Below are 14,529 nucleotides of genomic sequence, written 5' to 3' on the forward strand. Positions count from 1 at the left end.
GAGCAATGTGAGGGGACCCAAACAAAGGTGATGGCAAAGCAACGTTTTGATAAAGCACTCAGAATATCTCGTATCTTCCCGAGGAAATACGGCGAGTGCTTTCCCGATCTTATTGAACGGATTGCTTCAACAGAACTAAGACTGTCCATTACAATATAGTAGTGTTCTGTTGGCCGTGATGCGACGCTTTCCAACGCCCAAAAAATGGCTGCTAACTCTGCAATGTATACAGAACATGGTGACTGGAGATTATATGAGGCGCTAGCTATTTCGTTGAAAACTCCAAATCCCGTTGATTCCTCTATCAGAGACCCATCGGTAAAGTACATTTTATCAGCATCGACGTGTCTATATTTAGCATCGAAAATTCTTGGAATCAAAAGTGGACGATGCGATTCCGGGATTCCACGAATTTCTTGCTGCATAGACAAATCAAACTGGACAGAAGAGGTGTCGTAGTCAGGGATGAAAACACGAGTTGGAGAGTACGAAGAAGGATTAAACTGCATGGGCATAAAGACATGATATATAGACATAAATCTTATTTGAAGATTTTGCTCAAGTAGCCTTTCAAAATTTACGATCACCAATGGGTTCATGACCTCACACCTGATGAGGAACCGGAGTGATAATAAATTAAATCGATCTTTTAGTGGGAGTATGCCTGCTAAAATAAAAAGCATTTTGAAACCATACATATATAAGATCGTATGCAGTAGAGGATTTAGAAATATTTTCCTTGAAACTTTTTATGGTTAAAAAAAAAATTGTTTCTTTATCTATTTATTTCAAAATTATACATATAACAAAATTTTCTTTTGAATTCAAAACTCATGGGTTCTGAATTTCAGATACCCAGCAAACATAAAATCGCATTAAAATGATAACTCAAGTCATTAAAAACGTTACTGCGAATCGTAATTCCAACTAACGCATGTAAAAAGTCGCAACAATCGTTACTCCAAGTCGGATTAAATGGTTTAAATCGGATATGATAAAAAGTCCGCCATGTTTGCAGATTTTGAAGACGATTTCGTTCCTTTGCTCTCTCCCGCGTCGGTCAATTGAGAGAACAGCCTTGTTGTGCTCTCTGCGACCATCAGTGCAACCAGATTGCTAAAAATCAGATGATTTATTTGCAAGAATTGCCCAATGACAGAGGCAGCAAATATTGTCGCTGGCAACGGTTCGCATGCGATGAGAGAAAAAACTTTTGCTCTCTTGCATTATTTCAGTATGTTGAATATGGGTCGAATAGCGTCCGAATCGTATACTCTTATCGCTTAAAGCGGGCCACAGACTACACAACATTTGTACAAATGCGATGAAATTCGATTAAATTTTGTCGCTGTGAGCACGATTTGCATCGTGTATGACACTGCTTGAATGAGCGCCCAAACGATTGGAGTAAAATCGGTCGGGATCGAAATATTTTATACAAACCATCCCCTCAGCCGGGGAGGTGATGTTTTTTTTTTTGTTGCTTTTGCTGTTTTCGCCAGCAATCGGTAAAGGGTTAAGGTTTTAAAATTCAAATTAAGATAAAATAATAACAATACCAAAAATATACAATAAATAAGAAAATGGATTTCTTACACCATTTTTTTACTCATAATTATCACACAAACTTAAAGAATCATAAATTTTACTGATAAAATAGACAAAAACTTCAAAAACAGATGACAATGAAAGGGATTGATATTTTCGGTAAGCCATTGATCAATTTTTCAAAATGATGTTTCTTATTATAAACTAGAAATTTTAAAATTTGAAATAAATATTGTCAAAACACTGATTTCGAAAAACTTGAATTCTTCAATAAATGTCACATCAAGTAAAAATTAACCATGATTAAATATTAGGAAAATGATAATAATATTTACTTTTATTATACATCTTAATCTACATTTCATTTCTTTATTTCCAACTGAAGCGTGAATTTTCGATTGGGAAAAAAAATTAAAGGATTATGTTACTAGAGCACAAAAAAATCAGAATTGGAAAACATATTTCTAAATATTGATGTAAATAGTTTGACTTTGAAAATCGGTAAATTTATTCAAAAGTTGAGAAAACCTGTATTCTTAAACTCCGCAAGTTCATTTGAAAATTAAAACAAAATATGAAGATTAAAAAGATTAGTTTTTTTACCATTTCAAAAGGATTTTTTTTAATAAACACGACTTACCATTAAAATTTAAAAATTTATTCTTAGAATTCAATTGATAATTCAGTGGAGAGCCGTTTTGGTGCTTATGTTTCAATGATTGATTTGGTAGATTTTGGCGTCCTGAACTCGAGTTTTTTGATAAATTTGGACTATCACATATTGTTTTGGCGATATGGAGTTTTAAAATGTGTCGATTTTAAGTGAAATCAATCTACATTTGATTAACTATCAAACCTACATATGGGAAAAAATCTGAATCTGATTTTGTTTATTATACTGCATTCAATTGAATAATAATCTTTATGATGATGATGATGCATAATCTAAAAAAGATTCATCAGTTACTTGATTTCATTTAACAAATTTGCTGAAACCTGCCAAATGTTTGGATTTATGCTTTAAAAATATCTTTAATTCAACTTGGTTTAAAACTCCTATAAAAATTCCTTAAATGAAAAAAAAAAAAGAAAATAAATAGAAAACTTTAAAACTTTATTCTCAGAACTCAAAATTACTTTTAGTCTTGTGAAAAGTTGATGATTGATTTGAAACTTTTATTTTAAAACTTTCTTAAACTATTTTAATCTATTTCCAAAAGTTATTTCAATAGCAAAAGCTGATAGAAAAAATAAATATTAAGGTTCAACCCAATTAATCAAAAAATCGTTTTAAATCCACTGCACCTTGAAAAAATGTAAATTTTGTGGCTTTGTGTAATTTATCAAAATCTTTTTAAATGTGATTTTGAGCATCGAGGAGAAGAACAAGGAAAAAAATTAAATGAGAACGAAATTAGTTTCTTAAAGAATATTTCATATCAATATAACATTTGTGAAGACATTTTCAAATTAATATTTTTCATAATAAAGTAGATATCAGATTTTTAATCTGTTTAGTTAATTCTGTGGATCATGTGAGGTGGACGCCTGTTACATGGTGCACAACTTGTCGATGTATAAAATTAGTATTCGATGAATTAATGTTTAAGTTGAAATTTTTCGTTTCAAACTCTGTTCTTGTTTTGTTACACTTCTTATCAATAACCCATTATAACGACGAGGTATAGTTTTTGTAATCAAGTGCAGAGTTTCAACAAAAAAGGTTATTTGAATTGCAAATCGAAATTTAAAATTAGGAACAAGTTTCAATTCGTAGACGTCATATAGTGTCGAAAAATAAAATGTTTCAAGCCTAGGGTGATTTAAGATTAAATTCCGCTGGAGGCGAACCAAATTTCTGACTTGCTTGCAAATATTTATTTTTAAACTCCTTTTAAGATCAAGTAATTTTCCGATACTACAAAAAAAAAAAATTACTTGGAAAAAATCTCCCCCCCTCCGTTCGCACGGCCTTGCGCCTTGAAGCATACAAGACTTTAGGGAAGAAGATAAACTTTTAAAATTCTCTTTGTCTGATACTTACAAACTGTGAAATGAGAAATGATATGGCAAAAAATAGTCAACGGACCTCTTATGTTCGGATTTTACTTGATTTTTGCCTAGAGTCAGGGCACCCTGAATTAAGGATCAAATCTCCTTTAGTAAAGGATCAATTTTCCTGTAACTAAAAAAATATCACAATTTTTTTAGTCTCACGAAAATGCTTCTAGTTCATCCACGAGTTCATCTATCGTTCTAACTTTTAGAGCATATAAACCATAAACATATAAATTATGCGCTGTCAGAAAATGCAAGAGACGGCGAGTTGCTAAATTTTCCTGAAAAGATTTGAGGCCCTCAGAGCCAAGGTGTATAAGTGACAAAATGTTCAATTTTGAGTTAATGATGCCAATTGATTCTTCATACTTCAAACTATATTTGATGATTTTTTCAAATTTTTATAGTTTTATTAACATACTGTTACGTTCCAAAGCAAAATACAAATTTTCAAAAATCTGTGGAAAATTTCCAAACCCAACAACTTAGAAGCGTGTTTTCTCGAAATAAGCTTTCAAGCACTTATACCTGTGCTTATACCACTTTGGCTCAAAGGGCCTCATATGATGAAAATATAAAAAGGGGATCAAGTATCTCTATTCTCCCCTATTGGTACATATGTAGTTTAGTTCGAGTATCAAACAATTTAAACTGCAAAATTATATGTAAATAATAGTTTTTCAGCGCTATGATGATCAATGTTTCTTATATTTATTGATTTGCGGAACTTCTGATGTTTTTTTTTAATAAATTGAGATATAATAATTTTGAATTCGTTTCCCATTTTTTTTAAATTTTCTTGTTGAAGCTTAAATTCCTTAGTTGAAAATTAAAAAAAAATACAGTGGGTGAATCTGCATTCAATTTTTTTTATATATATCTTATACTTTAATATGCTGTTAACTTATCCTCAAAACCGTAAAATCAAGACTATGTAACTTGTTGCAATTTTTTATTTAATTTTTTGTAGTCAGAATTCAAAATGCAAAACTAATGTTTGGTGAATGGTTTTTAATTTAGATATTTCTTTTGCACGAATCGTAAATTTATTCAACGGAGCTTGCCGAGTTGGATAATTACGTCCAGTGCTGAAAAAAAAACGAGTTTTGCAAAGAGTAGCATACACAATTTTATGCAAATTTGGAAAAATCCTTTAAAAATCCCTATTTTGGCATGATCCCTTTCTTGGCATGCCAAAATGCCTTCTCATGTTTTGCGGGTCCAAATTGTGCCCAAAAATTTTTGATAAATTTTCATTGCGAATAGATTAATTTATTTTAAGACTGTGCGTACCGTTTTTTGATTTTTTTATATTTAATTTATTGATTGAGCATTCACAAAAATGTCTAAAACTTTATCAAAAAATTCTTACCGTTTTTGGCAATAAAAATCTCTGCATCTTGAAGTGAGCCAAAAAATTGGCTTTAACCGATTGTCTTTCAGTTTTCGAACCTTAGGATAAGCTGTTTAGTGTAGGTTCTATAAGTGGAACAATTGCCAGGCTCCGGTTGCCAAAAACGGTAAGCTGTAGTAACTGTTTAAAGAAAACTGATATTCAACTAATCAAATGATTGTCTGTTTTTTTCCAGCACCACCATCGACCGAGGGCTCCCTAAGAAAAGTAAAATCACCGGTCTCTAAATCAGTTTCATCGGTTGTTGCTGAGCCAAAATGGACAGCAGAAGAACCACTGAAACTATGCGATCGCTTATCTGTTATTGAAAACAAACTAGCCTTAATTGTAAAGAAGATGAAAGACCAAGAAGATGTCATTCAAAAACTGGTGATTCCTTCGAAATATCACAATTTTTCCGAAGGTGATAGTTCTGATAGTTCCCTCGACGAGACACAACCTGAGGAAAAGGAGAAACAATTTAAAAGCGAAACTAATGTTCAAAAAAATGTAACTTATGTCAAAAAACTGATTATAAAAGGAGATCGTCGGGTGAAATGGCCGGTAGCTGACACGAATGATTTGTGGCGCCTGGAGGCGCTCGTCCAGGACGATTTCCGTGTACGGACAGAGCTTTGTGAACTATTTGACCGAATTCCTTCGAATGATTTGTACAGATATCTACGCAAGAATATAGAAATGCTGTTTCGGAACACCGAGAAATTCACGTGGTCAGGAAGAACCGCGCACAATTGCAAGTATGTGCCACCAAATACCAAGCCGGCAAGCTCATTCAAAACCGTCTGTCTGCTGTTGGATAGGGCGGGCCAAAATTTTCCCGAACATAATCGACACATGATAGAATCAACATGCCAAAAGGCGATGATCCGTTTCAATGATAATGCCCAGCATAGAAAAATGCTTAACAAGTATTAATTGGCCAAATAAAGCAAACAATTCGTTAAAAAAAACAATTACCTAACATCTTCTTTCTTGTGAAAAGAATCCATCACTATGAACAATCGCATCCCCATGGTTTACGAACACCTCGTAAACACTACTATCCAAGTCGGATTATGGCCTATGGGGCGGAATTGCCTCGGGCCTCGGGTCCTAGGGAGCCCCGAAGTGAAAAAAAACAACAATATGCTCAACCAGCCAACTGTTTGAGCGATGGTAGAGTTTTTGAAAAAAATTTGACTTCAAAATTTATGCTAATTCTAACATTTTGTTGTCTTTAGATTTTTGATGCAACAAAAATTGAGTTTACTGGAATTTTTTAAGGTTGACTTCTTTGCGCGATTTTTTTTACAAATCATTATTTCGTGCATTTTGCTCTGCTTAAAATCTGCCTTAAATCAAAATCACCTCCTACCGTAGGACTCGGAGAACAAACAAACACTTTCTGCAGGACGTTTATAATTTTCATATTCATTTGAATGAAAATTAAATTTCCCTTTTCAACGGATATGGCTTAAATTGCTTCAAACGGCGAGAAAGCGAAAAAGAGATGAAATTTCAATATGTAAAAAAATCGCGTAAAGTAGTCAACTTAAAAAAATTGTAGTTAATTCATGTTTCGTTGTATCAAAAATCTAAATGCAAAAAAATGTTAGAATTAGCATAAGTTTTGTAGTCATATTTTTTTTAAAACTTTACCACCCCTCAAACAGTCTTTACGAGCAATCGAATGAAAAGTAGGTTTTTCAGACCACTTTTTTGAACTTTTTGTGACCCTTTCATTTAAAAAAATATGCATAAGATAGATATTTTTTGAGTATGTAATGCATGAGCTGGAATAATTTTTCTGAGGCATGTTCTTTTGGTTTTTTTTTCTTTCGTGCTGATTATCGAGAAAACGATTAGCTTAAGCTGTATATAATGTTCCAAAAATATTTTACTGACATTACAAGATTTCTAGTGATATAAGTTTCGTTGTAATGGGTTAGATATGAAAAGAGTTATAACGATTTTAGCTTGGAGTGTCAAATTGACACTCCTAAGTCTGATAAGGTTGACGAAACCTAGTGCGGATGAGGGTTAAAATTGCTACAATTATTCATCATTGCATGGTACCATCCTCAAAATATATTTGTGTTTTGAGTGAAGTTTATCAGGAAAATATCATTTTATTTGAATGTTAAAATGAGGTTTTGTTTCAACAAACAAACAAAAACTACAAAATATTTACATTAGAATTGATTGTTTTTACTTCTTTTTTTTTCTTTTGTTCGATAACACAAAGCAGTATTCATATTTTTCCGTGGCGCCAAAAGTTTAAGAGCTACTTTTTACTAATTTGAAGGCGCTGAATTCAAATTTGATACTTGTTTTTTCTACCAGCCTCAATTTTTGAGATCGTACGGTTAACTTTTGAAAAAAGGTAAAAATCTATTTTATATGAAGCCCTCAGAGCCAAAGAGGTATAAGTGACAAAATGTTCGATTTTGAGTTAATAATGCCAAACAAATTTTCATATTTCAAAGTATATTTTGTGATTTTTTAAGATTTTTACATACTTTTACGTTCGAAAGAAAAATACAAATTTTAGAAAAATGTATGGAAAATGGCCAAATACAACAACTTAAAAGCGTGTTTTCTCGGAATTAGCTTTTATGCACTTATACCCCTTTGGCTCCAAGGACCTCATACGTGTTTAAAAAAATAGAACATTTCTAAAATACTCGAAATAAGGAAGAAATCGTACATTTTAAATCAATGATCAACTTTTTCGAAGGCCGCAAGTAGTTTTGATTTTTGAGAGAACCGGAGTTTTCTTGTATATATTTTCATTAGTTTCTCAGAAACTAGAATAGTTAGATTAAATCTTAATCCACGATCAAATGGATCAAATTTATTTGTTTATTTTTAATGCGAATACGACAAATGATTCGAATTCATAACGGCAAAACCTTTCAAAATTAATTTTTGAAACAAAGACACCACTGCTAATGCCCTAATATTTCATAGTTCCCTTGCTTTACAGATTTGAAAACAAGAACACATAGCTTAATTATTGTAATATGCATTTTAAGACTCCCGAGCAGACTTTGATGCCTGAATCGATAGCAAACAGTTACCAAAATAAGCTATCAATGCCAAAGTGATAGCATAATTTAGTGTCATATTTTTCCCGATGGTAAAATTAGGTTTCATTGAAGCATCAATTTGTCGAAAGATAATGTCAAACCAATACCAAAATAAGGCATTGAGAGCTAAATGAAAGCATTTTTTGGTTTTGATTTTTCCAAGATAACAAAACAAGGCATCACCAAGGTTTCATTATTTTCATCTAGTAGAAAAGTGAGATGGGAATGATACCATGATTTGGTATAATATTTTCTGCGATAAAAAAAATTATGAAACAGTCAAAAATTTGATCGAAATGAAAACAAACATACAGTTTAGTAGTTACCAGCAAAGTGCGGGCATTAAAAGGTGTTTGATTTTTCAGTGATATCACAACAAGGCATCATCAAGATATCATTAATTTTAATCTCTGATTTATCATTTCGGCGAAAAAACAACAGTAAGAATTCAGTTCTTAAGTTCTTTTCTTAATTTTCATACAATAATAAACTGAGACCAAAAAGAGGTAACGAGTTGACAAAATTTGTTTTCTAAAAAAATTCAATTAAAAAAAATCAACTTAGAATACAATTACCATAGGATTTGATTGGTATGTTTGGCAAAATCAATCCTTCATGCAATGTGTTTTTTACATGCCAAACGTTTTTTTTCTTCTAAGTAAACTCCTTTGACTTCAAGTGTTTCAAATTTATTTTATTATTCAGGTATACTTATTTCAAATTGTTTATCCAAAAACATAATAAGTGTTATATAGGTTTTTTCATGTGATTTGTATGATTTGATTAGGTGTTAAAAATTAAATCGAACTGAAAACAAACAGTTAATTTGTTTGTTACCAGTATGCGCATTTTTGAGTGGTGATTTTTCAGTGATTGCAAAAATAGACATCATTAAGGTATCATTATTCTAAAAACCCAAATGAATCTACATTCTTCTATTTAACTATTTTTAACAGTTGAGTTGCTTCGACTATTACGGCCCTCTCTCCTTCTGACCTAGGGAAACAAATAAACAAATAAATTTTTAGCTGTTGAATTTTCGACGATAGCAAAATCATATATTTTTAATCTGTCATATTTTCAAATTTGGTTTCAAATTAAGACATCATGAAGGAATCATCCAGATTAGATTTTCATATAAAAATGAGATCAACATTCATTATCAACGGCAAACTGATAGCAAAATCCGTTGTTTATTTTTTAAGGATTGCAAGCTGTCAATAAATTTGTATATTTTTTTTTAATGAGCCAACACCTCACGTCTAATTAATCGTTTCAACCCCTTAAAGAACCCTCTCTGATTTTTTTAAATATTTGAAAGGGCTCAAAATTTTTTTAAATATTGTACTATGAATTCAAGTTAACTATAAAAAATTAAACTGAAATAAACTTCTTACTTTTACCGAGATTATTCAAACAATTATGAGCGCTACTAATAAACTGTAGAGATGGAAACTTTACCACCTGTTTGTTGTTCTTTCGTTCTAAGTACTTTTTCGGACATTTTTTTTAAAATCTACATTTTGATTTTTCTTCCTACATAAAACACAGTTTTGCAAAACAATCACAACATTCGTTTACGGAATGCAAAATATCATGTGGTCGCTTTTCTCCAGTTGCTGAGACTTTTATTGAAACACGAGGTTCTCCGACTTTCACAGTAAGTAGGCGTGAATAGGAGTGAGCGGCGCTCTCAATCTTTTTAGTGGTTTGTTGGTAAACAAACTTCTTTGAGTTCCGCAGTTGCGTAGCCTAAATAGCAAAAATGGCTAAATCGGGAGTTTGATAAACGGTAACACCTCCTATATATATACACACCTTGATCGAAAGTTAGTTATGGAAGTTTTTGTTATTTCAAAAGTGGTTTACAAGAACCCATAAATTGATTTCTTGCACACTTCTCTATTTTAGGAAGAAATAATCTCAAATTACTCAAAATTACTTTTTCAATGTTGGTATTTATTGTCTATTTTGAGTAATTTTTCGCAACTGTGTATTGATGTAAACAAAAACAAACAGTTGTGATCGGGGATTTCGTATATTTCGTTTCGTTGTAATAAAAATTAAAAAGAAAAACAACATCGTTCTTGTTAGTAAAGTGCTGGTGTCCAAGGAGCCATGTGGCTCGCGTTTTTTCCGTTCCGCGATAGTGCATTCAAACGATAGTGCGTTAGTGTATGCAAGCAGCAGTAGGGTCCTAGTTACTGTCAACCTTACAATACTTCTGTGCCCTGGAGCTGAACACAGACGATTTCGAGGAGATGGAGGTTCCCAGATAAACATGCATGATTCTGCAGCAAAGAGGTCCATCAGATAGGTCCATATCCAACAATGTGTACATCCGAAAAAACGGAACATGGATGGCGATTAGAGGAACCTGGCCAGTTTTGAAATTAACATCCACTCATTGAAGGCTGGATGTTTAGAATACATTCGGTAAGTGCTGATCTGTAACTCTTTAATGTTAAACAATAATTAAAAATTAAATGCAGTTTATTTTTGAAGTAAGTTAGTTTATCCTACACTAACTTGATAATTTGTTTTCAATTCTCAAAAAAATAAAACGATTTATTCATTTTAATTTAATGAATAGTTAATTTTATTTAATTGAGAATTGAAAATAAATGACGACGGTAGTGTAGGATAAATCTACTTACACTGGAAATCCACTGAATTTTATTCTACTCAAAAACGCATGTAAAAAAAATGCTAAACGAAGCGTTACCAAATTCGCCTTTGCTACTGTAAACGTTGCAAAACTTTGCAAAACTTTCAACGAATGCCGAATCAAGAAACGAACATTATTTCAAGATAAAGCTTGGCACCTGAAGCATTTTCATGAATCCCTCAACTCAACTTTGTTGAACGGCTTTAAAATTTTGCCCGTGCTGTTTTGGAGTATCTCAAATAAACCAACATCGCTTTCCTATAGATTATAACGTTAGTTGCATAAGCGCAGGCGATTACGGTTATGCGTTGAAATTTTGTTATTTAGAACAAATTCGAACTTTACCTGAAAAAGTTGAAGGTGAACTCATATTTCCTGGGTAGAATGTGTGCTTATTATTACAACTAAAAATTTCATTCTAAACCGTATTCTGATTTCCTTTTTAAATTTTTATAACAGTGATGAGATGGTCCTGAATTGTTCAGCAGCTTAATACTCAATCAATGTGAATGGCGGTTGAATGAATTTTAAATGACTATGATATCAGCTTTATGTTAAAAAAATCGATCAACCAGAAATGGATAGACGTAGAAATAACTTTTGATGGAACAGTTCAAAGTAGGAAACCAGATGTTAAGATACTTTTGAAAAAATATGAAGAGATAAATATGAAAAAGTCACCAAAGAAAGAATAACATTTGGAAAATTCTACGACATTTTTAACTAAAATTTATGAATTTTTCTCTGATAATCTTGAGGTTTTTATAATACGAATAATGATAAGCAATTTGATGAATTCTCTATCTCGGCAGACTACCAAAGTTTCTCGGTAGGTCCTAGAGTTCTAGGAATTTTCATAATTTACTACATCCTAAAGATTTAACCCCATCAAAACCATTCATTGAAATCTTATGTATTGTATACATTCAGGCGTTTAAAATTTGTTTTTTTTGTGTATTTGCTAGGATATTAAATGAAATTATTTGAAATCTGTTTGAATAAATTGTTTTCGAATGCTTTTCTTTCAACTCAAAAAAAAAAAAACACATTTTATGATAACCTGATACTATGAAATTGGCAGTCAACACGTTGAATCAATTGAAGCGAGCTTGTAATAATTTACTCCAAACACCTAAAACCTAAACCATTTTTAAGCTTTTTATAATTTTTTTTGATTCAAAACATATTTTTACCAACTGATTTGAAAAAAGTCAGTCCAATTCAGGGTTTCAGCTATTTTTCATTTTGAAATTTAAAATTTTTTTCCGGTTTTTCCCGATAAGGAAAGATGATTCTCCCAATACATTTTTATTATACTATAAGCATCCTTGTCTGTCCTCTGACTGCTCGTTTTTGCGCAAAATTGTTAAATTTAATTTTTTTTTAGTGGAAGAATTTCATGTTTTATTCAACTAAAATAAATCTACCTAAAATACTCAACATTTGCAAAGGCAAAGTGAAAACGCCTTCATGTAGGCAAGGCAAAAATTTTGGGGATTGGTTTTCGTTTTTGATGAATTAGCAATTTCACTTTATACATGATGGTTTTTGGAGACGATTTTGATTTTGATGCGAAGATTGTTATATGAATTCAGGCAATTGATTAAATTGAACCAAATCAAGAAAAAAATCGAAAAAATTAAAATATTGACCTCGGGAAAAATTGCACAAAGTTTTGCTATCATGCTCTGTTATTGAAATTTTGGCATAATTAGGTATTATTTTGCATAAAAGTCTGATCGGGTAAGGTTTCAATGAAACCTAAAATTATACAAAATTCTGCTATCATGCTTTGTTAGCAAAATTTTGTATCATTTTGCCCTAATAACGGTGAAACAATGCCCCAATTTTTATCCCATTTTTCATACACGGATTGCACAGTTATACCAAATTTTGGTTGCATTCAAAGCTCATTGAAACCTCGTTAAGCCAGCGTTTTCAAAATTATTTTGAAAGCTCACCGATGCCAAATTTTGGATCTAATCGAAGCCAAAAATTGGCATCATTGTGCTCTCAAAACGCGTTTTGAGATGGTGGTTAAACGAGGTATCATTAAGCTTTCAGTGAAACCTACAGTTGGTATAATTGTGGTATCGGCATATGAAAAGTGAGACCCAAATTTTGGCATTGTACCACCTTTATTCGGGCAAAATGATACCTCATTTTACTTTCAAGGCATGATAGCAAAATTAGGTATAATTTTGCCATAAAAGTCTGCTCGGGCTCAGCTTTCATAGTTTAAGAAAATTTTATGTTAACTGTTAAGTCGCTGTCGCTTTGATTTAGATACCTTATATCCACTAGGGTGGAAGCTTGTGGGTTATGTCGAATTTCAAAAACCGACCATTTTCTAGACTGGCCCAAAAAACTGACCTGTACAAAATTTCAGCTCAATCTGACTTAATTTAGAGGTGCCTCAAAGCGCCCAAATTTTGGGAAATCGAAAAAATCGAAATTTTCATTTTGATTTCTAATTACTTGCATGAAACGTCAAAATCTGATGTTATCCCGAAAAAAATCTTTTGTTAAAAAAACAATTTTCATGAACATAGCCGTTTTTCGGGTAACCAACCCAGTTTCATGCATTTCTAAGCCATTTGGCATCAAAATTAAAATTTCGATTTTCCGAAATTTGGGCTTTTGTTCGTCCCAAAAATCCGGTACAGGCTTACTCTGAATCGGTACAGATTTAAACTGATGTCTAATTTTCAAAATTATATATGCAATTTTTATCTTGAACTTCAAATTCATGGGTTCTGAATTCAGTCTTCGGAGTTTTGAAATAGATCGAGTTTCAACCGATTTTAGCTGCAAAATTGTGCATTACAATTTTTCTACGCTATGAACTTAATCAATAAACGTTTTTTAGTGTTTGTTGGTCTACGAACTTTGATTTGATTACCATAAATTTAAAAACCGTGAGTGAATCTAAATTGAAACAAATGTATCATTAGAATGACTCAACTTGGGTTCATTTTCCCGGGACTAAAAAGATTCGTTTTGGCTCAAAACTCATCCATGATTTTTGGCTAAATTTTTAAGTAACATTAACATGAGTAAAATTGAACTTTTAGGTGTGTTTGGAAAAATTGATTGTTAAATTCTGATAAATCAAACCTCATTTTTGTTTTTTTTTTTTGTAGACACAGTTTCTGTGCGAATTTATAATTTCTTTATACTTCATTTCCACCGAACAACTTTGTCGAAGACTTCGTATATTATTAGGCTAAATATTGCTATTGAATAGCGGTATGGCATGGCATTGCAAAACAATCAATTCAACAGAAATTGGCGCAACAACCATAAGTAATCTTGGATCCACAAAAGAAACTAAAATGAGGTTGATTTTTCAGAACAAAATATTCTATTTTCCCATGCATTCCTGAAAGTTCAAATTTATTCATGTAAACGTTACTTAAAAATTCTGCAAATAAACATGGATGTGTTTTTAACCAATACAAAGCTTTTTAAACCCCAGAGTTTTAGAAATTAAAAAATGACCTCAAATCAGCTCAGTCTAAATGCATCATTTTTTTTATCTCAAACTTTGATATGGTATTAAATTATCCCCAAAACTGTTAATTTTAGAGTGTTTAAATTGTTTCTCATATTTTTTTTTAAATTTTCGCAATGATTATTCTGAAGTAAAAACGTGATTTCAAAATTGTTCAATGAGATCTTTAAAATTATGATACAAAAACAATGTTTGATTAATTGTTTCTAAAAAAGCAAAAAAAAAGGAATTAAAAATGTTTTTTTTTTTCAATTTAATG

The 14,529-nt window shown here is 31.6% G+C and overlaps 1 protein-coding gene across 4 annotated transcripts in view; it reads left to right on the forward strand.

The window, feature by feature from the left end:
* Nucleotides 1-14,529, forward strand: part of LOC129745632 (uncharacterized) — a 46,746-nt gene that overhangs the window by 10,307 nt on the left and 21,910 nt on the right. Inside the window, exon 3 of one of the 4 annotated variants that reach the window (XM_055738831.1) lies at nucleotides 5,196-5,955. The exons of the other annotated variants lie outside the window; for them this stretch is intronic. Coding sequence (XP_055594806.1) covers nucleotides 5,196-5,935 — 740 coding nt within the window. The 3' untranslated portion in view covers nucleotides 5,936-5,955. Of the gene's footprint in view, nucleotides 1-5,195; nucleotides 5,956-14,529 lie in introns of those variants that run through there. 4 annotated transcript variants of the gene reach the window in all.

This window comes from Uranotaenia lowii, chromosome 2 (genome assembly GCF_029784155.1).
Source record: "Uranotaenia lowii strain MFRU-FL chromosome 2, ASM2978415v1, whole genome shotgun sequence".
NCBI classification, from domain to species: Eukaryota; Metazoa; Arthropoda; class Insecta; order Diptera; family Culicidae; genus Uranotaenia; species Uranotaenia lowii.